At 44.0% G+C, this 26,451-nt stretch overlaps 3 protein-coding genes across 4 annotated transcripts in view; 2 read left to right on the top strand and 1 right to left on the bottom strand.

Moving 5' to 3' along the window:
• The window catches only part of pik3c2b (phosphatidylinositol-4-phosphate 3-kinase, catalytic subunit type 2 beta), a 40,491-nt gene extending 30,162 nt beyond the window's left edge, over positions 1-10,329 (top strand). Inside the window, exons 21-33 of the mRNA XM_085776782.1 lie at positions 1,022-1,114; positions 1,209-1,338; positions 1,435-1,571; positions 1,830-1,999; positions 2,089-2,245; positions 2,683-2,792; positions 3,177-3,378; positions 3,697-3,821; positions 4,017-4,134; positions 5,287-5,365; positions 6,365-6,471; positions 6,919-7,047; positions 7,147-10,329. Of these exons, the coding sequence (XP_085632908.1) occupies positions 1,022-1,114; positions 1,209-1,338; positions 1,435-1,571; positions 1,830-1,999; positions 2,089-2,245; positions 2,683-2,792; positions 3,177-3,378; positions 3,697-3,821; positions 4,017-4,134; positions 5,287-5,365; positions 6,365-6,471; positions 6,919-7,047; positions 7,147-7,338 (1,749 nt within the window). The 3' untranslated portion in view covers positions 7,339-10,329. The remainder of the gene's footprint in view (positions 1-1,021; positions 1,115-1,208; positions 1,339-1,434; positions 1,572-1,829; positions 2,000-2,088; positions 2,246-2,682; positions 2,793-3,176; positions 3,379-3,696; positions 3,822-4,016; positions 4,135-5,286; positions 5,366-6,364; positions 6,472-6,918; positions 7,048-7,146) is intronic.
• Positions 10,330-10,994: 665 nt separating this feature from the next.
• On the top strand, positions 10,995-19,780 carry ppp1r15b (protein phosphatase 1, regulatory subunit 15B). 2 transcript variants are annotated; one of them, XM_085776781.1, is made up of 3 exons: positions 10,996-12,873; positions 12,907-13,819; positions 16,970-19,780. In XM_085776781.1, exons 1-3 carry the CDS (start codon positions 11,810-11,812, stop codon positions 17,180-17,182), a joined length of 2,190 nt encoding a protein of 729 aa, XP_085632907.1. In that variant the 5' UTR covers positions 10,996-11,809; the 3' UTR covers positions 17,183-19,780. The 2 variants fall into 2 exon arrangements, with proteins under 2 accessions (XP_085632906.1, XP_085632907.1); XM_085776780.1 differs by having other exon boundaries at positions 10,995-13,819.
• Positions 19,781-21,195: 1,415 nt separating this feature from the next.
• LOC146987574 (achaete-scute homolog 5-like) lies at positions 21,196-21,829 on the bottom strand. Its single transcript, XM_085778060.1, has one exon. The coding sequence runs from the start codon at positions 21,760-21,762 to the stop codon at positions 21,196-21,198; it is 567 nt and encodes a 188-aa protein (XP_085634186.1). The 5' UTR covers positions 21,763-21,829.
• Positions 21,830-26,451: the final 4,622 nt, after the last annotated feature.

Below are 26,451 nucleotides of genomic sequence, written 5' to 3'. Positions count from 1 at the left end.
ACGAACCGCTTTTTTCATTCAATTTCAATTTTTACTTTACTCGTAAAGCACCAATTCATAATACACATAATTATGAAGGCTCCTTACAGGCTGAGGTTATGTCCTTAATTATGCTACATTCTTACCTTGATTAAACAACTTCGGAGTAATTGGTGGTGTAATAAATGACTTGTAACTTGTTAGGAGGGAGAATGGAGGCTCTTTGCCTTCCACGTAGCGTCTCTTGGCCAAAAACCAACCTTGCAACATCAGCACCTGCGACCCGGTGTACCAGCTCACGTCTCCGCTCACGGCACCGACACAAATGCGGCTGTTACCCATAATAATAATACCCATAATCTCTCGTTTCTGACAGATAAGACTACACAAATACACGCATTGTAATGCATATATGATAAATAACTTAGGAGGGTAAGCAAAACAGCGAAAAAGCAACCGGACTTGCGTAGTTCCCCTTTAATGTTTATTACACAGAGCAACTTAACCTCCAACAGAACCGGGCTCAGGTGAGAGGGGTCGGCTGAAAGAAAGACCATGAACAGCAGTTATATACAGATGAACCCTAACCCACGTTGTTGTGACCCCAATAGCGGTAGTTAAATGAATTCATCCTGTGGGTGGCGCTAGTGGGAAGGTCAGGGGGTCGTTGGAGGGCTCATGCCCCTTAGAGCAGAAAGGAGATCGTGTGTCGTATTCCTGTGACATCTTCAGGCTAAAAGTAGGTCGTAGCTGTCGGGGGGCAAAGATTTTGGTCTCGATCCTGACTTTGAGACTGGCTCAAGTTCAGGTTCGTGGGGTGGTGGTGGTGGGGGTCTCTGGAATGTGTGTCAGGTGAAACAGGTTAGCGGAAACACGATTTTATCCTTCCCTCAGCAGCTTCATGAAAAGGACAGTCAGTTAGAAACCTGTGAGAGCATCGTTACCCCTGAACCTGCAGTGATACCTGATGCACCAACACTGAGACAATCAAAGTTAGATGTCTGTGTCTGAGCGTTCCTGTCCGTCCGTCTGTCTTTTACAGTCATGTTCCTTCTTCAACTCCAACGCTGTCCCTCTCAAACTGTCCTTCCATAACCTGGACCCTCTGGGAGACAACATCAACGTCATCTTCAAGGTAACGATCAGATCCTCTTCCAACCTGAACCACCGCATTCAAACTGTGTCTGAGTCTCTGTTCACCCGTGACGTGTCTGTCCGTCTCGGTCCAGTCAGGAGACGACCTGCGGCAGGACATGCTGACACTGCAGATGATCCGCATCATGAACAAGATCTGGATCCAGGAGGGTCTGGACATGAGGATGGTCATCTTCAAATGCTTCTCCACTGGAAGAGGGCGAGGTGAGGACAGATCGGAGTTTGTACCTGTGTCCGGTCCACTGTTCTTAGGTGAGAGGTGTGGATGTGACTGACAGGTGTGTTGTTACCTGTCCTCAGGTATGGTGGAGATGATCCCTCAGGCCGACACTCTGAGGAAGATCCAGGTGGAACATGGCGTCACCGGGTCCTTTAAAGACCGTCCACTGGCGGACTGGCTGCTGAAGCACAACCCTACTGACGAGCAGTACGACAAGGTAACACACACACAAACAAAGACCCAGGAGGATACTTACTGAGGTCTTGTCCGTCTTGACTGTGCTTGTGTCTGCACTTGATGCAAATCTACGGTGGCCCTGGAGGTCAGTCCACTCCTGCTAAAGAAAACACATGTAAATTGGCAGAAATGCAAACAAATAGAGGAAACCCCCTCGCCTCTGCTCTGACCCCTGCACCCGTCACAGATGATTAAACTAACTCAAAGTACGTGAGTCTTAACTGTGGTCTGCGTCCAGGCGGTGGAGAACTTCATCTACTCCTGCGCCGGCTGCTGCGTGGCGACCTACATCCTGGGAATCTGTGACCGCCACAACGACAACATCATGCTGAAGACCAGCGGCCACATGTTTCACATCGACTTTGGGAAGTTCCTAGGACATGCGCAGATGTTTGGAAACATCAAACGGTGAGAGCGGTGCACAGACGTCGACGTATCCATGGTCACAGTTGGCCAGGATTAGGTAAACATGGTTTTTTTTATCATGTGACCTGCAGGGACCGCGCCCCCTTCGTCTTCACCTCCGACATGGCGTACGTCATCAACGGAGGGGACAAACCGTCCAGTCGCTTCCACGACTTTGTGGATCTGTGCTGCGAGGCCTACAACCTGATCAGGAAGCACACACACCTGTTCCTCAACCTGCTGGGCCTGGTGGGTGCAACACACACACACACACACACACACACAGTGTTTGTCAAACTAAAATATGACCACACACTCACAGGCGGCCTACCTTTAAACTATTATAACAGAGTTCAGTAGCCAAACGTATTATGTATATAAATATTATTAGTCTAATTTAATTGACACTGAGAATTAGGAACAACATGCATCACTTTTATTTTTTATTTTTTTGATACTTTTTATTAGTTTTTTGCTTTCTCCAGCATGTGTGAACTGTTGTTATTGAATGCATCACTTTTATTTTAGAAAAAGTATTGCGCTACATGTAAATAATACATTTTCTGTCAATCAGTTAATGGACCAGTCGTTACAGTTGAGATGTGCAAACATGGTTCATCACTATGACGAGCTGCTGTTAAAATGGTGTTTATAGCTGCTGTGTGTGTGTGTGTGTGTGTGTGCAGATGTTGTCCTGTGGGATTCCTGAACTGTCTGATCTGGAGGATCTGAAGTATGTGTATGATGCACTGAGACCGCACGAGTCTGAGGCCGACGCCACCATGTACTTCACCAGGTACACACACACACACACACACACACACACACACACACACACAAAGATACACAGACGTTAATAAACTAATCACATGATTATATCAGTACTCTAATAATTGACTAAATCAATAAAGGAAGAAACTACAGATCCTGAATTACGTCCTGTTGTTTACAATCCATATACAGTAAATGTTTCCTGGAATTGCTGATGTTATTGCATTTACATTTCATGTAAACACAGAATGTGAATTAACCCGGTGTTACACAAACGCAGGAAAATCAAAGAATGATATAAGTAGTACCACAAAAATGCATAACGAGAGGACTGATGGAGATGAACAGATATAACATACAGCAGCAGATTGATCTCTAGCTCTCCTCCCTCCCTCTCTGACCTGTGCAGGTTGATCGAGTCCAGCCTGGGCAGCGTCGCCACCAAACTCAACTTCTTCATCCACAACCTGGCCCAGATGAAGTTCGCCTCCACGGAGGATCGGCCCACGCTGTCGTTCGCTCCCAGAATTCACACTCTGAAGAGCGACGGCCTCATCAGGAACCTGTACATCTGCAGACACATGCGCACCACCATCCCCAGCAAGACATACGTGAGTCCAGCTGCAAACCACCCGACACAGCAGCCACTAGAAGATCGGCCACGCAGCTTCACTTACAACATCAGTCTGTTTTCTGCAGATTGTGTCTGAACACTGACTCAGAGTGGTGGAGGGACATTAAAAGGCCTGTCAGAAGCAAAAATATATGTAAAATTAGCCACAAAGCGTTTTTCTTTTTTTTTCTAATCACGTTTTTATGTTGTTTTTTAATGACAAATGACAAACACATCCAGCTCATGATCATATACGTCATATTTCTGCCAGTTTGGGGTCACAATTTGGTTGTGTGTGTGTGTGTGTGTGTTTCAGGCCTTTGTGGTAAAGGTGGAGCGTGAAGGTCAGCAGGAGGTGCAGCTGGTCCAGAGGACGTTTGAAGAGTTTCATGAACTTCACAGTAAAATGAGACTCATCTTCCCCTCATCCAGACTGCCCAGGTACACACACCCACACTAACACACACACACAAACACACAGTAGTACATGGTTGTGTTAATTTCTTGTCACTATGCACAACATTTACAATATAGACAGAAGAGGAAGTTGTACGTTGTTGTAATATAAGAACATGATGGCTGTAATGTCGTCACTGTGAAAATTGAGGCCCCGTCCGATCTTTGTCCCGCCCCCAGCTTCCCGAGCCGTTTTGTGATTGGTCGTTCCCGAGGCGAGGCGATGGCTGATAGGAGGAAAGACGAGCTGAACGGTTACGTCTGGCACCTGATTCACGCCAGCCCAGAGGTGGCCCAGGTCAGTTGCAGTCTGACCTGTGACCTGTGTTGACCATGGTTTCTCCACTTTTTTATACTGTGAAGTACATATTTACAGTCAACTGCAGACACATGTTTCTGTTGTTGTTGTTGTTCTTGTTGTCGTCACATAAAAATCTTTTATCTCTGAAGTGTTTTCAAGAGGTTTTGGCTCAGCTCACACTTTCAGAATAAAGGACATGATAAAGTCTGATATGTGCCACTCAAATAATTATTGTTTTTCATTAGGATTCATGAGTGAATTCATACATTAGATACAAAAATATAAATAATAATGTCAAATAATATAATGGATTAATGTGTCTTGCTGAGAAAATCATTTATAATGAATCTAATCTATAATGTAAGATAATCATTAGTTGGAGCTCTATTGTATAAAGTGACTTTATTTCCGTGTTTGTAAAGTTCAGTGATCTGAACACTGTGTCCTCACCATCCACTTAAGTTTCATTTTGACACACACACAGACACGAACACATGCACACACACACACACACAAGCGCGCGCGTGAACACATGCACACACACACACACTGTGGGTGTGGACCCTTACTGCTGTATCAGGTCTGTCCAGTTTTAGAAACTTGGCAGGACGGTTACACTGTGTGTGTGTGTGTGTGTGTGTGTGTGTGTGTGTGTGTTCTCACACCCACTGACACTGAATATACTGTATGCTACTGTATATTATTTGCATATCTATTTTCATAAACATGATTAAATGTGACTTCTGTTTTCATTTTACAGTCTGTATGATCATGGGTCTGTAGCACATTTCATGTATAGATACATGAATTACAAATGACAGTAACAATTGTACAGTAATAATTGTACACACTTCTCATCTGACACTTCGTAGCAGGAGTTTCTCATCTTATCTTTTCCCATGCTACTTTTTTTGGTTTGTTTCCAGATTATATTAAGTTATTGCAAGTATGTTAAACATTTTCTACCAAAAACAGACAAAGATCACGCCTATAAACATACACTTTGGCGAAACAGTAAATCTAAACAATGCATTCATATACAGGAACAAATAAAACACAAATACATGGAGCAACTAAGAGCGATGGAGTTTAGTCCAGTGACTGATCTGTGGTTTAAATGTGAGAACAATGTTTATGTGTGTGTTACAGTGTGATTTGGTCTACACCTTCTTCCACCCGCTGCCCAGAGACGAGAGACCAGGAACAGCAACACCCAGCAAAGCAGCAGGTGAACACAGTCACACAGTGCACATCAGTCAACACAAAGTTAGTTTGTAGTTATTAATATCCAGTGACAATATGATAATAATGGTAAAATCTTTTCTACTGCATTTGTTTCCTGTCCATCGACTGTAAATACGTCAAATACAGTTGTTATTAGCCTCTCCAGATGTAACCTGGACACAGGAGGATTTGATGTTCAGATCAGTTCCATCACACACCACATTCCACTATCAAGACAATAACAATAAAAATACTTTCAGTTTTCCTTTTGTTATCAGTCTATCTGCAGTTTTCAGCATGTGTGTCTGTGCCTCTGTATCTCTGAACACGTCACAGCTGTAAAACTCTGTTAAAGTTCAACTGATCCACCATAAGTAAAGTAACACACAGCTGACTCAGAGTACACACACACATGGAGACGAGGCTAAAGTCCAGCGTGTTCCAGTCTCCATGTGATCAGCAGTGTTCACTTGAAACACACTGAAGTCAGTTTATATGTCAGTGTGTTCCCAGTGAGGCTCCTGTTACACTGGTTACACTGGTTTTATGAATGAAAAACAATTTCAAGAAGAATGAATGTCTCATCTTCCTCTGTGTCCTCTCTCTGTTAATATGAGTCTGTACAATAAAGACTGCTGCCATGTTTGAACTTGGTATCAGAGCTGTAGTCAGGAGCCGCTCTGAAACAAGTTCAGGTCTCAGTGTTCAGTAGGGACCTGCTGTGTATTACTTTAATGAGGGTGGATCAGTTGATCAGTTGAACTTTAACTGGGTTTTACAGCTGCTAAGGATCCGGTGCTCACACTCCCTTTCATTTCATTCCAGTCTAATCTAATCTCACCGCCTCAAAGACACAAACAAACCTTAACCTCTCACAGCTCAGAAAACCTAAGATTGAGTGAGACAGTCTGATAACAATAAGGAAAGTGAAAGTATTTTAATTGTTTTTAATCGATTCTGATTCACTTGTGTCTAAGAGGTTTTTTTCTTGTGTGTGTTGCAGAGATCTCGTGGTCTCCAGCTTCAGGGAAAGAGCTCGGTGAAGTCAAACTCTCCATCTCCTACAAGAATGACAAACTCTTCATCATGGTCATGCACATACGAGGACTGGTCAGTCTGACTCACTGTGTGTGTGTGTGTTTTATATTGACACCCGTTGCCAGGATGCTGTAAACACATAATTCTTTTTTATTATTATTGAACAGCAGAGTTATTAATTAATCTCATGATGTCTCATTTCCTGTTTCTTGGTTTTACTGGACCTGTACAGATGTTAATGATTGGCTTTGAACCCAGATGGGGGATACTAACATGGATAGGATAGGATAGAAAACTTTATTGATCCCCAAGGGGAAACTGCTTTGCCACCAGTAGAAACACATACAGCATCAACAAACAATACAAACATACCATTTCACAACAACAGCTGTATCGACACGATTAGGACAAAGTACTCAAAAACAGTGAAAGATAAATAAATAAATAAATAAATATAGACCTCCAGAAGGTAAAAACAGCAAACAACCGCTGATGGATGTATGTGTTTGTGCTATGCAGCAGCCCCTGCAGGACGGGACAGACCCGGACCCCTACGTGAAGCTCTACCTCCTCCCTGACCCCCAGAAGACCAGCAAGAGGAAGACCAAGGCAGCACGGCGCACCTGCAACCCCACCTACAACGAGATGGTACAAACTCATCCTGTCTGACTCTGATATTCAACTTTATACCGTGGCAGCTGTGTAAAGATGGGATATTTGCTGACCCCTCCCTCCTTATCCCTGCAGCTTGTGTACGAGCGGATCCCCCGGGGTGACCTGGACCAGAGGGTGATCCACCTGCGGGTTCTGGACGACGGGGCTTTCTGGGACAACACCTTGCTGGGAGAGACCTTCATCCCCCTGAAGAAGCTGGTACCGGGCCAACACTGGGTGGACTGGCACCAACTGGGCGCCGCCAGGTCCGACTCCGCCCACTGAAGGACGAGAAACAGGAAGCGTGGGGTTTGAAGGAAGAGAAGAAGAGAAGCCGTTCTCCTCAGGAGAAGGAGAGAAGAAAAAAGGAAAATCCTTTCAAAGTAAAAGCCGTGTGGCTGATCCTCCCTCTGTGTGGGAGGGGGTTTAAGGTTAAAGGTCACTTCACTGACATCACAGTTCATTTCAAGCTATTCCTTTTAGTTCTTAAGCACAGGGAGAACCGACTCGATAACACTCTATTTGTAATTTATTGGACTAAAAAATAATAAGTTAATTATTCTCGGAAGCAGTCGGGTTCTGAAACCGTTTCAAATTCTCCTGATTTCGAGAAACAAACTTTCCAGTGAAGTCCCATCAAAGTTAATAAGTTAAACTAATTAACTAGTTTTTAATTTAACTTGGCCTCTAACGTTATGTTGAATATGTGAATTTTACGATGAACTTTTACACTTTTTAACTTGAGAACACACAGTTAGTTTTAAGACTTTTAAAGACATTTTAAGATTAAGTTTAAATGAAGAGCTCTGTATGGACTCACTGCAGGAAGATAAACTGTCTGTGCCCCGGGTAAAGGAAGCTGTCACATCGTCTGTGCCGCTGAAATGATGTAACCGTGAACGATCTCTGTCACAACTGTGGCTCAGAGTCGAGCTCAGATCGGATTCAGTTTATTTCTCTCTGTCTGCTCTGCACTTGTTACAGACGTGACGGGTGAAATCATCAGTAGCTAAACATGACACATGAGTTTTTCTAAAATGACGATGCTGGGAGACACACACTGTTTGTGAATGAAGGTGGAGAGGACGTTTATCTGCAGGGACAAAGAAGAACAAACAGCACATCACTGTTTAGAAGCTGGTTCACATTTTACACAACTTCACTGTAAAAGAAGAAACTCTGCATCGTGGCCGGTGGAGCCAGGAGCAGCTGTGTTTTTGTGTTCCAGGAATGAAACCTTGGGTCAGTCAGAGACGAAGCAAACACACAAACTCACACTAAGTCTGTGTTGTTACTTCAGCACAGAGTAACAGGAGAAGAGTTTTACCTTTCGTGTTTGTGTACATACAGAGTTTTAGCTTCAGTGTCGCTAACAGCAAGTCGTGTTCATATCGGGTGGAGTGGATCCAACCACTCATGTGGTTGGTTGACAGGATATTTTTTATAGTGTGGATGTGGTTTTGATTTTGAAGCCTTGAGGTGGATCAGTTCTGTATGAGAGCTTCTCAAAGTCTGAGAGAGAGAGAACAGAGAGAGAGAGATCCTGACGCAGGGACACGTTGTTCTGTTTGCCTTTAAACTCATCCTGCTCTTATGTTCCCTCTCAGATCTTAATAATCTGCTCGGCACCTCTGGCTGCTTGTTTCTACATTTTATTCCCTCTCTGCCTGTGATTTTGTACTTTTTGGGAAAGTTTTGTGGCCATTTTTAAACTGCCTCTCTGGGTTTTTAATGACCCAGGCTGCAGTGAATATTGAAGGGGAACTAGTTAGTATTCCTGCAGGTTGTTTTTTGCGCTGTAGACGAGACAAACTGAGGGGACGAACCTGCAGGAAACAAACTCCACTGACCTGCTCTGTCCACCACTCTTCTCAAGACGTGAATGTTAACATTTCAAACGGGTCACCTGAGATATTTCAAATATTTGTCTTCACTTTGGTCCCTTATGATACAAATCATCTGTTAGCTGCAGCTGAGGCTCAACACTTGTGGTTTATTGTGAACATCAGGACTGTGGCCAGTTGATCATGGAGTGGTTCACGAATTAAGTCCTGTCTAATGTCCTCCTACACACACTGAAGCAACACACACTGCACATGTTAGGTGAATCTTAGAGGCTGTAAGATCACATTAATAAAAACAGAAAGACTGAACACAACACAAACACACCTCCATCATCTCTGCCCAGGAGGCTTCAGTGCAGCTCAAGTCTGACACATCAAATATACTTTGATTAATCCAGACCTCTCACACAGGCCCAGCAGCTCACACGTAAACACAACCTGAAGTGTATTTTCACTTTTTTCTTCTGTTTTACTGCAGCGACTGTGTGTTGGAAAACACAGGTGACCTACACTCTGTGCTGTACCTGAACACATCCTCACACACAGGAGTGCAGCTGTTGCTCAGCGCTGCCACGTTTACAGGCCTGTGTATGATGATTAAGAGTGTAACGGTTTCATTGTTTTCTCCATTAAAGTGAAATAGTGTATATATTATACATTATCTGTATTAGAGAAAACTGACCCTGGATCTACTGTTTATGATTCAGTCACATGAGGTGAGACAGCTCCTGTCACCACTCTCAGCCTCTGATAAACTCAAAAATATTCACCATTTGCTTTCAGGCTGGGATCTCAGCATGTCCTGTGGTCAGTGTAATAAATACAACCTTTAGTCGGAGCCCAAACACATGAACACAACATCACCAGTTGCTCACACCCTCAAACACCGTAAAAACTCTATTTGAGACTCAGCAGGTTGGATTTTAATCTACAGTAGTTTGTCTTTTTATTTTTTTTGTTCAACTTTGAATATTCAAATGAATAGATTCAAACCAAGACCACACCCCAGATCCATTAACCAACCCTGAACAGAGGATTTAGTCTATTAAAACATGTTGAAGATCCAAATTTGGGTTTTTTGAAGCTGAACTTAGTAAAAACTTGAAGTGATGAGACTGAGCTGCAGCTGAAAGGTTAAACCACATCGATCTATGTATTGGGAAAGAGTGGTGTGCAGTAAAGTTCATGAGTCTGAGTCCTGACCCCTGATGCTACAGGGAGAGAATGTAAGTTCAAAATGAACTGGATCTTTATTTGTACTGGACATACTGAAGTAAATGAAAATGTGATTGGATTTTCCACTGCAGCGTAGTTGGAGACACCGTTCAGATGTAGATTCAAACATAGACAGAAGCTGTTATTAATGTGTAACTTTAATTTTGGAACATGTTTTGTATTATTTGCACTAAAAAATAAACTTGAATCGCAAAAATTCCTGTTTTTGTTATTTCTTCTTTTTTCTTCCTTTACCTACCTTTGTTCCATCCTCAATCAAATAAATAATTCTTAAAATGTCTAAGAATAATGTAGGCCTATCTAAATTCAGATTATTTTCTATGTCAAGAATACATTTTCAAGATGAGCCAGGGGGAGTGTTTTGGTCTGGTTCAAACACTGGAAAAAGAAAATATCTTGAAATAAATAAACTTGAGACGAAAGCATTTTCAGGACAAAAGTAAAATTAAAGGCAAGAAACAAACTAAACCAACCATAGACATAAGTGGGAATTAAAAAAAAAAAAAATTCTCCCTCCTTTTGTGTGTTTCTATACAGTTCATATTCCATTAAATACATTTAAATTGTTTTAACTTGTATAATAATAAGGTAGGTAAGTAAATGTATTTGAAAAAACACATGAGCAAACAGACCAGCCCCTCCAAACTATTTTTAAACTACTTCCCTGTAGCCTTGGCAACTTTGGGTCTAAATAAGGGACCGTGGCTGCACGGGAGTCTCACACTGATAAACACATGGCAGCAGCAGACAGACCTTGGACTCTGTGCCTTATGTAAGATAGTGCTGCAGCTGCACAGGGACGTGAGACCAGGGGGCACATGTACTGTACTATGCTGTCGGCCACGCTCCCTCCGCTTCAGTAACACCGCGACGCTCCCTAACGTCGGGTTTTACGTTACAGGAAGAAACGACTGCGTGCGGACGGTCCCTCGACTTTCTGATGAAATCTCTCTGAACGAGCGGAAGCGACGCGGCGGTGAAACCCTCACTTTGGCAAGAAAACCGAGACAGTAAAACGTCGGAACGGATTAAAAACAGCTCAAACAAGACAACTAGGCTGCCATACTGTGGTTTGAGGTCGAAGATTTTGAGTAAATCGTCGCTATCTTTCTGGTCCTGTAATCGTGAAGCCAACCGCTAAGCTAAGCTAACCCGCTAGCATCGTCAGCTGCCGCTCAACGGAGACCTCCACCACCAGCCGCCGCTTTTCCACGAAGACTACACATCAGACAAAATGGCTCTTCTTTCATCTTCACACCTGACGTCTTCTTCGTATCGTTACTCGAGTATGTTCAGCCTTTCTTTCTCCTCCAGCTTCGTCCCCACCAAACTGTCCACTAGGAAGAAGTCCAACCACCACTCTCAGCTAACCTTTGACGCCGCGGAGCCCGCCGGACTCATGGACGATATTTCCTGGGTTCCCTCCGGTTGTGGTAATCGTAATGTTTTCCAAGCAGTGTAAAGACAATGTTATATTAGTAAAGACTGAAAGTGTTAAAAATGGATAGCACCAGTAATTGCTGCTGTTAACCCGGACCTGTGGCTTGCTGCAGCCTCTCCGTCTGACAGCTGTCAAAGAAGGAGCTGACCTGAACGTGGCTCTGTCACTTATTTAATTACCACTGTCACTCACTTCATCAGATAATTTATATTTTGCACTTTTGAGTTGGTTAAAAATGTTCAGAAACATGAGTGATGAGAGACATTTATCCGGCGGGCAGAGCTCGTCCTCCCCGACCGGCCACGGAGTCACTTCTGTCGGGCTTGATAATCAGGAAAGCTCGTGGATCGGCCTGCTCTCCGTGGTGTCCAGGCCCGCGCTGTCGTTCCTGCAGAAATATCTCCCGGGACGACCCCGAAACCATACTCTGGCTGATAGAGGGAGCGGGTGGATCGGCGGAGAGATGAAAACCAGTTTTGTTGAGGAAGAGAGGGAGTTCTTACGACAACTGGACGACATGATGCCCCTCGCGCCGCACGCGGCTCCGCACCTGACGTACCTGCGGTGTCAGCACACCGGGGCCGCCGGCCTGCTGGAGCCGCCGGACGGCGCCGCGCTGCCCTGGCTCACGGCTCAGTCTCTGAGGGAAATTGGGATTCAAAACACAGAAATGGACATAAATATCTGCCAAGAGACGCAGATTGGATATTTTTCCTCTGCCAGGACTTTCTTCAGTCATGTTCTGCTGAACTCCGTGTCATCTCAGGAAATAAAACCCACGGCAGGGAAGGACTGGGTGACCGAGGCTATGGGCTCCACCGTGAAGGGCGCTGGTGGGAAAAGCAGGACGTGGTGGGGCAGTTTCTGGGGAGGCGAGGAGAGCTCACAGAAAGGGCTGTTGTCAGATTTGTCCTGGGCTGAGGAGGGGGCAGTGACAGGCCAGCTTTGTCCACAGCAACCAGGGGTTGAAACAAAAGCCCCTGCTGCCGAAACAACCCCTGTGTTTGTCCAGAGAGACAGCAGGGAATCGACTCTGGGAGAAAACACTGGACCGACTGACCACAAAGAGGAGCCGGCTAACAAAGGAGGCCTTCACACAGTCCAGAATACAGAGGGGTCCGCACCAGACCACCAGCTTAACATCAGGAACCACCTGAGCGGTTCAGGAGCTGCCGCCGCCTGCAGTGAGGCGGCACTTCCGACCCCGGATCAGGACAATGGTTACTCCAGTCTGGAGGAAGAGCATTTCCAGATGTGCCGCCAGCACATGGTGAAAGCCCCAAGTGAGGAACAACAACAACAACAACAACAACAACAACAACAACAACAACAGGAAACTGAACCCACTGAGAACACACCAGAGATGGAGGGAGAGTCGTCTGGGGAGGAGGAGTCTACGTCAGAAAAGGTGGATGAAGAAGGAAACGCTCAGCAACACTCGGCCGCTCAGGAGTGTCAGTCTGCGGGGGAGACGGCGCTCTCCAACCCCCAGTGCCAGAACAAAGCCATCGCCTTCATCATGGGCTGCCCGTGTAGTGACGACGACGACAGCAGCCACTCAGAGAGGGAGTCCAGTGACGACGACGATGACGGTTTTGACAGCGAGGGGTCGTCTGACCTGTCCGACTCCTCTGATGAAGACGATGAGGAAGATGACGAAGCGTCGGACTCGGACAGCGAGGCGGACTCCGAGTCGGAGCGCCTGTGGAGCTCGTTGTGCCAAACCGTGGACCCCTACAACCCCCAGAACTTCACTGCCTCAATACAGACGGGCAGAACGCCTCCCAGGACCATCCCCACCCCCACACCGCCCTCGTCCGCCCACTCAACCCCCGACTCTTCCCCGGACCACAGCCCCCTCCCTCTCTCCTCGCTGGCAGCCTCCCCTCCCCTGACCTCCGGCTCCCCTCCATCCGGCGCCGACACGTGGGACGACTCGACCTCGGCCAGCGAGGTGGACGAAGCGGAGAGCGTCCGTCTGTGGAGCTCCTTCAGCTGCTCCTCGGACCCCTACAGCCCCTTTAACTTCCAGGCCTCGTTCAGGACTCGAGGGCCCGTTGAGGCCGCTCCCAGGGCCAAGGCCAAGAAGGCCTCGCGTACCCCTCCCCGCTCTCCTCGCCATGAGGCAGCGTCCCCGCCTGAGTACAGTAAACGAGACGCCGAGGAGCGGCTGGACAGCGGCTTCTCTGAGCCCTCCACCTCCTGCGGCTCCTCCGCCACCCGGAGCTGTGGCACCACCAAGAAGGTCAGTTTGTCGTCTTTTCTCAGCTCTCACATCGTCTTCATGTCTGTGTCGGCCGCCGCCATGCGATCCCACGAGAGTGTTTGTTTGTTCTTTTTGCAAAATGTCAATCCACATATCGGGTGACCAGATGATTGATGGTTAATGTTTCACTCAACCTTGTCAGTTTACCCTGAAAAATAAGATACAGGAGTTTTTTTGGTTTTTTTTTTAAGGGACAACAAGGAGTTTCAGAAAGTGTTTTCACAGTACATTTCCCATGAGCCTCCGCACGCACGGTGAAATTCTTAGACCGGCGCAAGACAGACGAAAGTGAAAGCATTTGCCAAAAATGTTTTCATTAATCAAGAATGAAAGTCGGAGTTTGGAAGACGATCAGATACCGTCGTAGTTCCGACCATAAACGATGCCAACTAGCGATCCGGCGGCGTTATTCCCATGATCCGCTAGGCGGCATCTGGGAACCGAAACTAGGAAATGCTGGGCAGCCGACCACTAAATAATAATATCAAAATAACTATATAGACAAAACAATATATTTATTAAAAATGGACCCATTAACAAGTGTGGGTAACGTAGATTCATCCACATAACCAAAAGCAAACTGCTCGGGGTCTCTTTAAATAATTGAATTAATGGATCATTAAAATTAAGTCATTAATTGGTTATTGTGAACAAATGTAGCGCTTGTCTTCTCAATGACTGATGAATGTTTGATTGTTGGAGCTGTGCTCCACAGTGAGGACATAACTGGTTTATGTAACATTGTTTAACATAGTTTCACTTCAAGTTGTAGGTCTTGATCATCAGGCCCTAAGTATTTTCACAAGCGTCACATTACATACATACTTCAGCAGCGTTATACTCTGAGACACTGTGAACTGGCCAACCATCACTTTCTATATACCTGAGTGAGTAGTACACACCCTCTGTTACCTGAGCCTTCTGACATGGAGCTGCTGTGTTAGAGATGGTCAGCAACACACCAACAGTGTGTTGCAAGTCCAGCAGTGGGATACACAAACAAATGTGTTAATATATAGTTTAACACATGTTAATATAAGCATGAAATCAAACAAACCCAAGCTGGTTTGGGCAGTTTTGTGTTAAAAAATCTTTGTAGACTTGCAGACAGCAAAGTATTGTTTCACTATCTGGATACAAATATCTGACACAATAACGCACAAAGCGGACAGACTGTGACATTTTAAGTCAGTGAAGTACATTTGAACAGTGTGATAGGGATTTACAGGAAACATGGAGCTGAATAATACGTGTCTCTTGGTGTTTTTGCTTCCTCGTTTGTGGTTTTACAATGTGACATCTTACTGCAGCCCGTCATATGATGACACATGGAGACTTCGACATGAAACACAGACCAGTTTCTCATCATGAGTCACCATGGTCCCACAGACCCGCTGTAAATAGATAATGATCTACTCATGTGATGACAGATGTAATGTGAACTGATTCCCGTCCTGTGACACGTGTTTTCAGCCTTTAGTAGAGCACAGACACAACATATATGAACATGAGTAGTATGAACATGAGTAGTAAGATTTGATAAGTCTATTACCTATAACCTGTGTCAATTATCAGTTTCAATCATTTTCAATTGAAAATGCCACATGTTCTCCACGCCCAGGCTTTGTCCTTTAGAGGGAGGAGGTTTGAGTCAGACAAAACCACAGGTGGAAGACGTTGCAATGTGGTTAGTCTGGGAAATAATTGGTTTGAAGGAGCTCACTGATTGCACTGAATAGAAATGTTAAAATCAAGTAGTGTTGTCTTCTTAGGTGGGAGCTAAGAAGGTGGGAGCTGTCCCAGACCGAATCAGTCTGATCAAACTGTTGAAGATATGAGCAGAGCAACTTGATTCCAAAATGTAATTTATTAATTCAAAATAATTCAGGTTACCTCCTTTTTTTTTACTGCTCATCATTAGATTATTGTCAGTCATCATCTCTTTCCTCAATCCTTCTGCAGCTGCTTCCACCTCTGTTGTGTCATGTCACTGGGAGGTGAAGGAGCTGTAGTCTGCTGTTTCTGTAGCTGAGGTTTTGAATCGCAGCGAGAACAAGCACATGGATCTAAAGATGAGACCAGTGTTGCTCCCATACACTCCTGTTTTTGGTGCTAGAAGCGCTCCGTCCTGCTGCTTATGTCGGACACACAGAGGTTTTACAAACTCCACATCACAGTTGGACGTCAGACTTTGCTTCACTGAACGTTTTCCATTTTATCACTGACCTTTTCTGTCTTTTGTTTTTGTTGTTCACATTGTGCAAAAACCAAAATTTCTCAGTGTGATCACGTAGGAGGATGTAGATCGTGCTCTGCCTCTTATCGCTCCCCCTCACTGATATCAGCCATGTGCACAATGAGTGGGACAGTCAGTTCACACTCATGTTGAAACAAGAAAGTTACAACATATAAAATTTCCACAGTCACATTTAGAGCTGCACGCCCCAGTGAGAGGGGAAGCCACCACCCACTTAATTTAAACACCCTCAACAGCCAATCAGGGGAAAGCCCTGCTCGACCAATCGGAGCAGAGCTCTGCTCTGACACCCTTTGCTACATGTGCAGCATGTGTCTGCAGCTCCTGCTTTACTCTCAGCTTATATTACCTGCCCACATGGGAACACCCAGATCTTTAAGGAGCATAAAGACAAATATATAATAGTCAGATCTTCACCCTGGTTCATGTGTATTTTTTTAAAAATAATTGTTCAAGTGATATACACTTTTATAAGAAGAAGTGTAATAATGAAAATAGTAATTACCAGTATATCAGCATCACAAGTATCATAGGTTGTCACATCACAGCACCTGAGCTGGTTAGTTACACCAGTCTCTGAAAATGCCTGGTAGTTTAAATAAAGATTAGTATTGGTATGCATTATTGAAGTGAGTCAGATGTTTCTGATCAGTTACATCTAAATGACCAATGCATCACTTAATTGACATAGTCAGTAGTCATAGTCAATCATTTACCTGCATTTGCTAGATATTATTTATAAGGAAAAAAGTTTTTTTTTTTTTTAATTATAATATCTGAGCTCAAAAAAGAGGCTCAGGTTCATGTATCTGGTCGTCTGAGCTCGGCCGTGCTCCAGCAGCTATAAACACTCTTCCTCTTCTTCCCGTCAGGTCCGTTTCTGTGACAATGTGGAGGAGTTCTTCGCCAGCTGTGGCGAGGAGGAGGAGGACCGGCGGGGCCCCTGGGAGGAGCTGGCCCGGGACCGCTACCGATTCCTGCGCCGCTGTCAGGAAGTGGAGCAGAGCATCGCTTACTGCCTGCAGCCGCAGCACCGCAGCCTGGTGTACCTCCGCCTCGCCACCCTCTACGTTCAGGACGCCTGAAATGAGTTTGTCCCGTACGTGCAGGAGGCCTGAGGCCGGCGGTCTGTCCCCTATGTCCAGGATGCCTGAGGACAATCTGTCCTCTTCATCCTGGACGCCTGAGGGTGACGATCAGACCTCTCTGTCCAGGACTCCCGAGGACAGGAGTCTGTCCTCTCGGTCCAGGATGCCTGAGGAGGACGGAGGATCTGTCCTGAAAGTCCAGGGTGACCAAGTAATTCAACATGTCTCATGGAAAGCTGCACTTGTTCAGTATAAATATAAACTGTTGACAGAGACACTATAGAGACACAGAGACAGCAGGTGGACGGACTAAGAGCCGCTGGTCTCTAGACTGACTGATTTTAGTCTCCTTTCTGACGTGGTCTCAGACCGAGCCCACGTCTGTTTGTTTCTGCAGCTTCGTCTTTTTTGATTCAGTCGACCAATTCAACCAGATTCAGGGCAACTTCATAACTGACTCATTTAGTTAAAAACATGGCCTGTGGGGTTTTGTTAAGGTGTTCATGGTGATTTGAAGGGCTTAACACGTGACTTCACTGTGAGGAAAAACCCTGTCGGAGCTTACAAGTTGGAGCTAAAGCCTCTCTGCAGACAGGAAGAGATCTTCATCAAAAAAATGTCTACAACTGTTTTCGTTTTCAGTGTTTTCTCAAGCTGCTTCAGATCTGTTCCTCGTCCATTTGACACCTGGTGTCAGGCACAGAAACAAACTGCTGTTTTCATCAGAAATATAAAGTCAAGTTGAGAAATTGAGCAGCTGCTTCCCAAGAAAAGTCACAGGGGTCAACGGATGATGGGAAGAAAGAAAGTATTCATGTTTTACCAGTGTCTGTTTTATTTCCTTTTTGGAAAATGCAGAATTCATCCACAGAGTCAGGCCTCCAATCATCCAGTGATTAGTTGTTGACTGATTAATTTGCATAATAATTATACATTTAAGCATAAATTATTCAGTGTTAATCATTTCCATCTCAGTTTGCTTTACTCTTGTATCCAAACTACTCTTGTGAACTAAAATGATCAATGACCACATTATTTTTGTTCCCCCAGAGGTTTAATATGTTTTGTTTTGATTTTAAAAGGAAACAGCAGCTTCTCTCTGTGGCTCAGGTGTAAAACCGACGATGACCCAACAGTCAAGCTGAAGCGCGGTTTTCCCCCCACACATAGGGTTAAAAGCAGTCAACAGAGCCCGTCGCAGTCCAGGTGAAACTTGCCGCGTGGAACGAGGATTGACATGTGTGTTTGTGTTTGCCGCCAAAGCTTTCAGTTTGGTCCCGTTTTCTCTTTAAAAGCCAAAGATCGCTGGTGTTTAAGTCCGACAGGAGGAGGAACCGAAGGCTCAGTGTTGATTTGCATGAATTTCTCTCTTTAATGTTGAAAACGTTCCTCTAACTGTTGAGACTCACTAATCACCGATAATCAATCAATACACAGAGTATTCTGCTTCTAATCAGTATGATATACATCACTGTGGTATTAAAATAAACTCCCTTTAATGGATCATGTCTGAATGTTGAGCTAAGCCCGTCCTGACACACAAATATCAAATATTTTCCTAAACAGCTGCTCACTATTCAAATAACCAAGACTTCTCAAAACATGTCAGTAGCTTCAAACAGTATGTTGTGAAACTGACCAGAGAACAAGTCAACTTCAGTTCAAAGCCCAGAACAAAGGCTTAGAAAACACATTGATATCCATTTCATTTAAAGTTTCTCTGGTGTTATTTTTCCCTCCACAGATAAAAACATCTTCCTGCCTCTGTTGAGTTGGATTAATTAACTTAGGAGGAGCTCATATTTCTAAAAGCCTGTCTTGACACTCAATAAATGTAATCAAAAAACTAGTCTGATCATTTGTAGAGAACCTACTGACTGTGGAGAGAGAATTAACAGATCTATTGAATAATTAATACTCTAATAATCACATTATTTGAACTTCAGAGACGACAAATCATTTTCCTAAGATTTAACATTGACTTTAGTTTTTTCACCACCTCTCACTGTTAGTGTAAACTGTACGTAGTGAACACTACAGACAAAAGACATACTGAGTATCTGTGCTGTCCGGATTTAGAAAAAGCGAAGTTGTGTGTCTTTCTTCCTGTAGTATGAAAAATGTAGGACGTTGTGTTTAACAGACGGAAAGTTAACGAATCTCCAACCAGACTTGGACTAACCCACTGACTCAGTCAAATATTTCCAAGCTGAACTCATTCCCATAAACAATCTGCATGAGCCTCTCCCCCACTGCACCAGTATGAAGTCCTCACTTTGCATCGCTCACGTGAAGAGAAACACTGAGGAAACTCATGTGAAAAGATGAATCACTACACTGTGTTGCATTAGATGGAGTGGAAGGCAACATTAAGATTTCATTTAAATTAGAAAACTGAGAGAAAATCTGAAAACACAACAGAAGGGGGTGGGCTTTGGGGAAAAAAATAATCGACAGATGAATCTTTGGTGTTATTTTAGTCAAAAAGCTTTTTATTTTTCTAATGCTTAATTTGGTGGATAACTCATTCTGCTTCATCTCCTCACAGTCTAAATATGACTTAAATATTAAAATAAAATCAATATTTAATGAAAACACCCTGGCTTATGTTGTTTTTCCCCCTTTATGTTCAATGTTAGAAGAACATATTAGACTCATATTGCAAGGATGTTTTAGGTGGTGAAGATCAAGATCATTGTCTCCAGGTCCTTGAAAAGTGAAGATGTGTGAAATCAACACAAATAAAACATCACCGAATGCTTTATAAACTTAAATGAAATCCATTTGATTGATTAAAATATAGTTTCTCCTATTTTGTCTGAACTGATTCACATGTATCAGTCTGCAGTGAGTCCAGCAGGAGGAGCTGCTTCATCATGAGAGGAGCACATGCAGTTTGAGTTTAACACATGGTACCACCTGCAGGCAGCGAGTGGTACTGCAGTAATATTCTTTTTTCTTCACTTCGTTTTTTTGTTTTTGTCATTTACGTACGTTATGAATTGAACAAGTCAGATTGTAACATGGAAGTTGATCAACATGTTCAAAATCTTCCCCAAAAAATTTCTGACTCCAATAAAAACCACAGTACAGAGAGGTGTCCTGGGGAGAAAATATGTAGCCAAACCAACCGACCTGTCAAACCACTACCACCTTCAGAGCAAAAATAATACGTTAAAAAAAGGAAGAAAAAGTATGTGATTTAATGTGGCTCCACGTCAGGTTTTAAATATACACAAGGCTGATTTATTGACTGCAATCTATACTGATATTAGATTGCAATAATTGCACAATAAGAGTTTAATTTAAAAACTTTGAAAATTCCTAACCAACCAACCATAGGCTATGTGCTCAAGTTTTGCAACTTTCACCAAAATCCTGCTTTAGAAACCATTGTCCACTTAACTCATTACAAATTATGAAGTCCATCACTCTGTTTTTTTAAAACTGTAAACATATAAAACCTTTCTTGTCCCACAATTTGCTGCACTGCATCTTCAGACCGCCCTCCACAAAGTTACCACCCAGCTTTTTGATATTTTAAAAAATTGAGCCTACAGTGCATGAACATGTTTGACTGTAAACAGTTGGCTACTGTAAACATATAGGCTTACCATCCAATTCTTAATACATTTTCAATCTTCCTGAAAAAAAATGACAGTATCTTAGAGTCATGGTCGATGAAGTTTGGCAAATATCAGATTTTTATCTCAAAAACTGAATTTTGGAAAACATTTTGAATTATGCTGTCATGTGAACAAATGCAGTCAATGTAAGAGTGGCATTTTTAAACAATAGATTTCCTCTTATGAAGAAAAAAAAAAGGCAGAAATGATTCAAAGTAAAATGCTTGAACCCCGCCCCCCCCCCACCCATGACGCCTCCCAGAAACCGGTCAATGAAATCCAGTCGTGTGGCTATGACGCCATAACTTGGGTTTTGGTCTGTGTGTGTGTGTGTGTGTGTGTGTGTGTGTGTGTGTGTGTGTGTGTGTGTGTGTGTGTGTGTGTTTAACACGTGAAGCCCTCAGACTCCCCTCCACAGTCTGCCCCAGGAGGCGAGGTGCTGGGGGACTCCCCCCCGCTGTGCCTCCCCTCCTCCTCCTCCTCCTCCTCCTCCTCCACCAGTCCCTGCAGGTACTTGATGTAGCGGATGGCGGCTCTCAGCGTCTCCACCTTGCTGAGCCGCTTGTCGGCGCTGTGTCCCGGCAGGTGGTCCCTCAGCTTGGCGTAGCCCTGGTTCACACACTTGACCCTCTGCCGCTCCCGCTCGTTCCGCTTCTGGATGAAGGCCGGCTCGAAGGGACACTCGTACACGCTGAAGTGTCCGTGGTGGTGGAAGGGGGCCAGGTAGGGCAGCAGCCCGGGGCCGGGGCCCCTCAGGGGGCCTTTGTAGAGGCCGAGGCCGGCGGGGTCCATGCTGGAGGGGTAGAGGAGGAAGGGCACGGAGCCGGACAGAGGGTCTGGGGGCTGAGGGACGCCCCTGTCCTCACGGCGTCCAGCAGCAGGAGACAGGCTGAAGCTCAGGTAAGAGGGTCGCTGATCAATGATTGGAGGAGAAAAGGGGGAGCTCATCATGTGATCACCTGACCAGGGGGTCCTGGTTGCCTAGAAACCACGGAGATGGTTCATCATCAGTCCTGATCACCTGCGTCAGGAAAACAGAGACAAGACCTGAGTCCGTGTGTCCAGGGCCGGGTTAACCCCCGAGGGGGCCCAGTGCCCCCCACTCAGTTTGGCTATTCCCCCAGGCTGAACTGATGATCAATGAATTGATTATTACTGATGATTAAGAGTCACTGCTGAGAAAATGGAAGAATAAAAGTCAAACACAACTTCACACTAAACCATCTGAAAATTAAAACAGTTCAGCTTTTAAAGGGATAGTTCACCCAAAATTAAAATTTCACTCATTATCTACTCACCCTCATGTCGACTTGGGCTGGGAGAATTTTCAGAGTCCTCCGTGCCTTCTCGGAGTTACGAGGGGGGTCCGCGCAGCAGTATTTGTCCATATAATGGTTGTGAATGGTGCTCACTTTTCTTCATCCAAAAAGACACCAAAAAACATCCAAATACCTCCATAGTGCTCGTCTGTAATGTCCCTCTTGTATTGAAGCCCCGACATGAGAAATTGTTCCGAAAAATTTAAATAAGTCTATATTTTAAGCTTGTTTGTAGCAGAAGCTCCCAGTGTCTCGGTTCACTGCTCTTCCCGGCGGAACAATTTCTCATGTCGGGGCTTCAATACAAGAGGGACATTACAGACGAGCAGCATGGAGGTATTTGGATGTTTTTTGGTGTCTTTTTGGACGAAGAAAAGTGAGCACCATTCACAACCATTATATGGACAAATACTGCTGCGCGGACCCCCCCTTAACTCCGAGAAGGCACGGAGGACTCTGAAATTTGAATTTTGGGTGAACTATCCCTTTAAAACCTGATTATCAGCACCTGATGAATCCAGTAACCATGGCAATGTCTTCTTAACACTGACTGAAAGTTATAACAAAAGATGTGACCACAAGGGAAACAGAAAAAAATCATACTTGAATCAAACTAAATTGCATCTAGAGTGAAAAGCAACTATTAATTGATCGATTAGTGACTAAATCAGTAGCTTTGATCATTTAATAATCCTGTCAGTCTTGTATAAAACATAAAGCATCAGAGCGCTTCCTCAATGTGAGAATTTGATGCTTTTCCTCATCTCACATTCGATTATAGCCTACTGAAAATCTTCCAGTTTGGGTTTTGGTTTTCAATCACAATTGATTAGGGAAAATAATTGTAAGTTTCAGAAGGAGAAAGTGTGAAATTTTAAAAACATGAACTGAAAAGCTGAAATGTAGCCTAACTGATCAATTAAAAAAGAAATAAAAGGCCCAAAGGTTTTAACAGGACAATAAAGTAGAAAATGTGGAGAAAAAAAACAACATAACATACAGACTGAAAACATCAAATTCCAAACAGATAAGAAACACGACTTCAGATGTTGGTGATTTCTCTAATTCACTTTTAAATTACGTTCATTAGGCAGTGTCTATTGTCTGATCTCTGAAATCGTTAAGAAAATACTAATAACAATGCTATAACTCAATGTGCCCACAGTTGCATAATTATAACTCAGTGGTAAACTAGACTAAAACAACAAGCCCAGTACAACTGTTCTCACTGCACAATAATTACAAGTACACCAAGTATACACATCTGTATATCCACAATATACATCATATATCTCCATATCTGTCTTTGTCTCACCTTCAGGTGCAGCTGCTGTTTCCCCCTGTGACTTTGACTCTGGCTGAGGCTGCAGATGAAAAGCTGAGGATTTACCTGCTTTTACCCGCTGAAGCTCCGCCCCTCCAGGTGTGCGCCAGGACAGCAGGTAGCAAGAGAAATTAACACAGTGCATCCATTCTTCTCAGTATAAAAGGTTCATCATATGATGCCACGCAGTAACAAAAACAAAACAAAACACGGGTGATCTGAAAAATGTCCAGACTGTAAAAATACATTTTACCAAAATAAGAATATTGATAATAACAATATCAAATTTCGGAGTTTGATCAGATCAGTTGAGCTGTGAAACATCAAAGATCCCGCTCAGGTAAAAATGAGTGTTTGCAGTTTCCTCTTCCTAAATCCTGTATTTCCAGATGAAAGAAGTCAGCGACACACACCCTTCCTGTCAGCCTCTCATCACACAACACACACTGATGACTGTTTACACACACACACACACACCTGTAACCTGAGCTGCTGTCTGAACTTCACCCAACACTAAGCAGCGCATGTCTGATGGTTTTACTCCGTTTGATTCGTCCCTTACTGCAAGTGTGGCTCAATGTGGAGCTTTAAGACGTGTTTGTCTCTCTTGAACTAAAGGATGAGTCTTATTTATTTCACAGCATGGCAGATGACCAAGGACGTCTTCTTCTTCTTCTTCCTCTTCTTCTTCTTGGTGTTGTGAAACATGTCACACACACTCATCACAAACACTCATTCAGGTGATGTGTGTGTCACTCTGTCTTCACTTGCTGAGTCTGTTTTTGGTTTTAAACTGGAAGGTGAAGTCAGAGTGAAGCCGTCAGTCAGCAGCAGCGGCAAGCAGCAGTCTGAAAAACAAACCTCCATCTGACAACACACACACACACACACACACACACACACACACACATGCACTCCACTGAGAGAAACAAGTATTTAAATCTAGTCCTGTCGGTGCAGCTTGAGCCCTTGGCAAGATCTCAAAATGGCCGACTGATTTAATAAATAGTAATAACAACAGAATCACTCTTTAGGTCCAGTCTGAAGTCCAGCCGATGTTTCCTCCTCTAATCTCTGCAGCTGTGTGTCTTCCTGCAGACGGAAGCTGCTCACACACACACACACACACACACACACACACACACACACACACACACCTGTTACATCTGTGTGTGTGTGTGTGTGTGTGTGTGTGTGTGTGTGTGTGTGTGTGTGTGCTTTAAAAAGGACATGCACGTGCAGGAGTGAGTTGTTCACTAGTGTTTTACTGTAACATCAAAGCTGTGGCTGTGATGAAGCTCTGAAAACTCAACGTGCAGAGACTTGAAGACTGAATCAGAGCTGCTGCTGTTCGCACTAAACTTAATTTAATACATGTTTCCATTTGACATCAATTTCATAATATAATAGAAATAATTATGATTCTCCTGTTGCTTTTGTATGAAGCTGCTTTATCAGTTTGTCCAAACACTTTTCAAAACCTTCTTCTTGATAATCTGCTTTCAAGCATTTTTGTCATTAAATCATTTAATTATTCTATTAAACAATTCTATTAATTATTGTTACATTTGTTGACACATTCAGAGATGAAAACCTCCATAACTGACCCACATGCATCAGAGCTCATCCATAGATAGAGGGACAGTAGGTTCAGACCACAGCTCCCAGTCAGACCAGTTACCAAGGAGATGACTGCTCAGGATCTAGTGATTGTGATATTATCTGCAAACACATAACATAACACAACACATAACCCTCTCTGATATTGAATGTCGTTCTTCAGTTTGTCTCAACCTCTCCTCTGCAGCGCCTCATCTCATCCATTCTGATCAAATAAGTCTGAATTTGTAGCCTGATTGTGATTCTCATTAACGTCAGGAGATGGTGCCGTTCCCTTCAGGTCTTTTGGGGACAGAGGGTGGTGTTGGGGGCCACTTTACAGAGAGACTGGAAGACAGTGGCAGAAATATTATTGAAATTGTTAGATATTGATTCTAAAGGACTAAATGATTAGTTGATAAGATAAATCACAGAATAAGAAACTGCATGTGATGTGCTTTGATGATAGTAGCAATTTTGCTCTGGTTATACTTTAATCAGTGGGTGAAACTTGAGTTTGTTCTGTGAATATGTTTTTTTTTTTAACCCTTTATAACATAAATATTTCAGATATATCACCAGTAGCCTAGTATATATTATGTGCATGCGACCTCACAGGCATGAGCCGGGTGTGGAGGAGGGGGTCGGTCGCGGTGTGTCCATGATTACCCTCAGACGATGCTTATGTCCTGATATGACCTGTTTTTATAGTAGGTGGGCAGGGAGGGGGGAGTGAATGTAAATGATGGTGAGGAGGGGGGTCGGTTGTGGTGTATTCATGATTACCTGTATTATTGTTTAGCCTAGGTGGACAGGGAGGGGGGTGAATGTAAAAATGCCGTGGGGGACGGTAGTGGCGCATCTCATGATCCCCTACAGGCGGTACATATGAAATGTATTATTGTTTAGCCATATCCAAGTCTGTCAGTCCTACTTACAATACCCAACATTTTGTAGAAAACAGACAAACCTGGCAACTTGTAGTCACTGATTTTCAGATATTCACATCTACAGATCAGTGGAGTTTGAGATGTGTAAAGACATCATCATATTTCCACTGTCCACCACACCCAAAATGACCAACACTGACTAACACTGCTTCAAAAACAGTCAACTGAAGGTTCACGAACTTTTCCCTCAGTTTAAAGAAGAATGAGTTTACACTCTGTTCAGTCTGTTTGTCTCTATCTGTGTGTGTGTGTGTGTGTGTGTGTGTGTGTTGGGGGAGTGCAGTTTTCCACTTTCCCTCCTCCGAGCTCCCACAGTTTCCAGCACGAGACTGAGCGTGCCCCAGTCACACGACCCCACCCCTCCCACCCTCCCTCTCTGTGGAGTCAGGGCGACACACGGCTTCCCACACTTCTTCATCCCTCACACACAATAGGCGTGTGTGCGTGT

Source organism: Trachurus japonicus, chromosome 5 (genome assembly GCF_045865225.1).
Source record: "Trachurus japonicus isolate A0001 chromosome 5, Traja_1.0".
NCBI classification, from domain to species: Eukaryota; Metazoa; Chordata; class Actinopteri; order Carangiformes; family Carangidae; genus Trachurus; species Trachurus japonicus.
The sequence above is the reverse complement of the archived record's forward strand: the minus strand, read 5'-3'. Positions and strand labels throughout refer to the sequence as shown.

Coding starts and splice junctions, on each gene's coding strand:
- ppp1r15b (XM_085776780.1), top strand. CDS start 11,810: ATGTTCAGAAACATGAGTGATGAGAGACATTTATCCGGCGGGCAGAGC. Junction 13,820..16,969: donor GCTGTGGCACCACCAAGAAG/GTCAGTTTGTCG, acceptor TCTTCCCGTCAG/GTCCGTTTCTGTGACAATGT.
- LOC146987574 (XM_085778060.1), bottom strand. CDS start 21,762: ATGATGAGCTCCCCCTTTTCTCCTCCAATCATTGATCAGCGACCCTCT.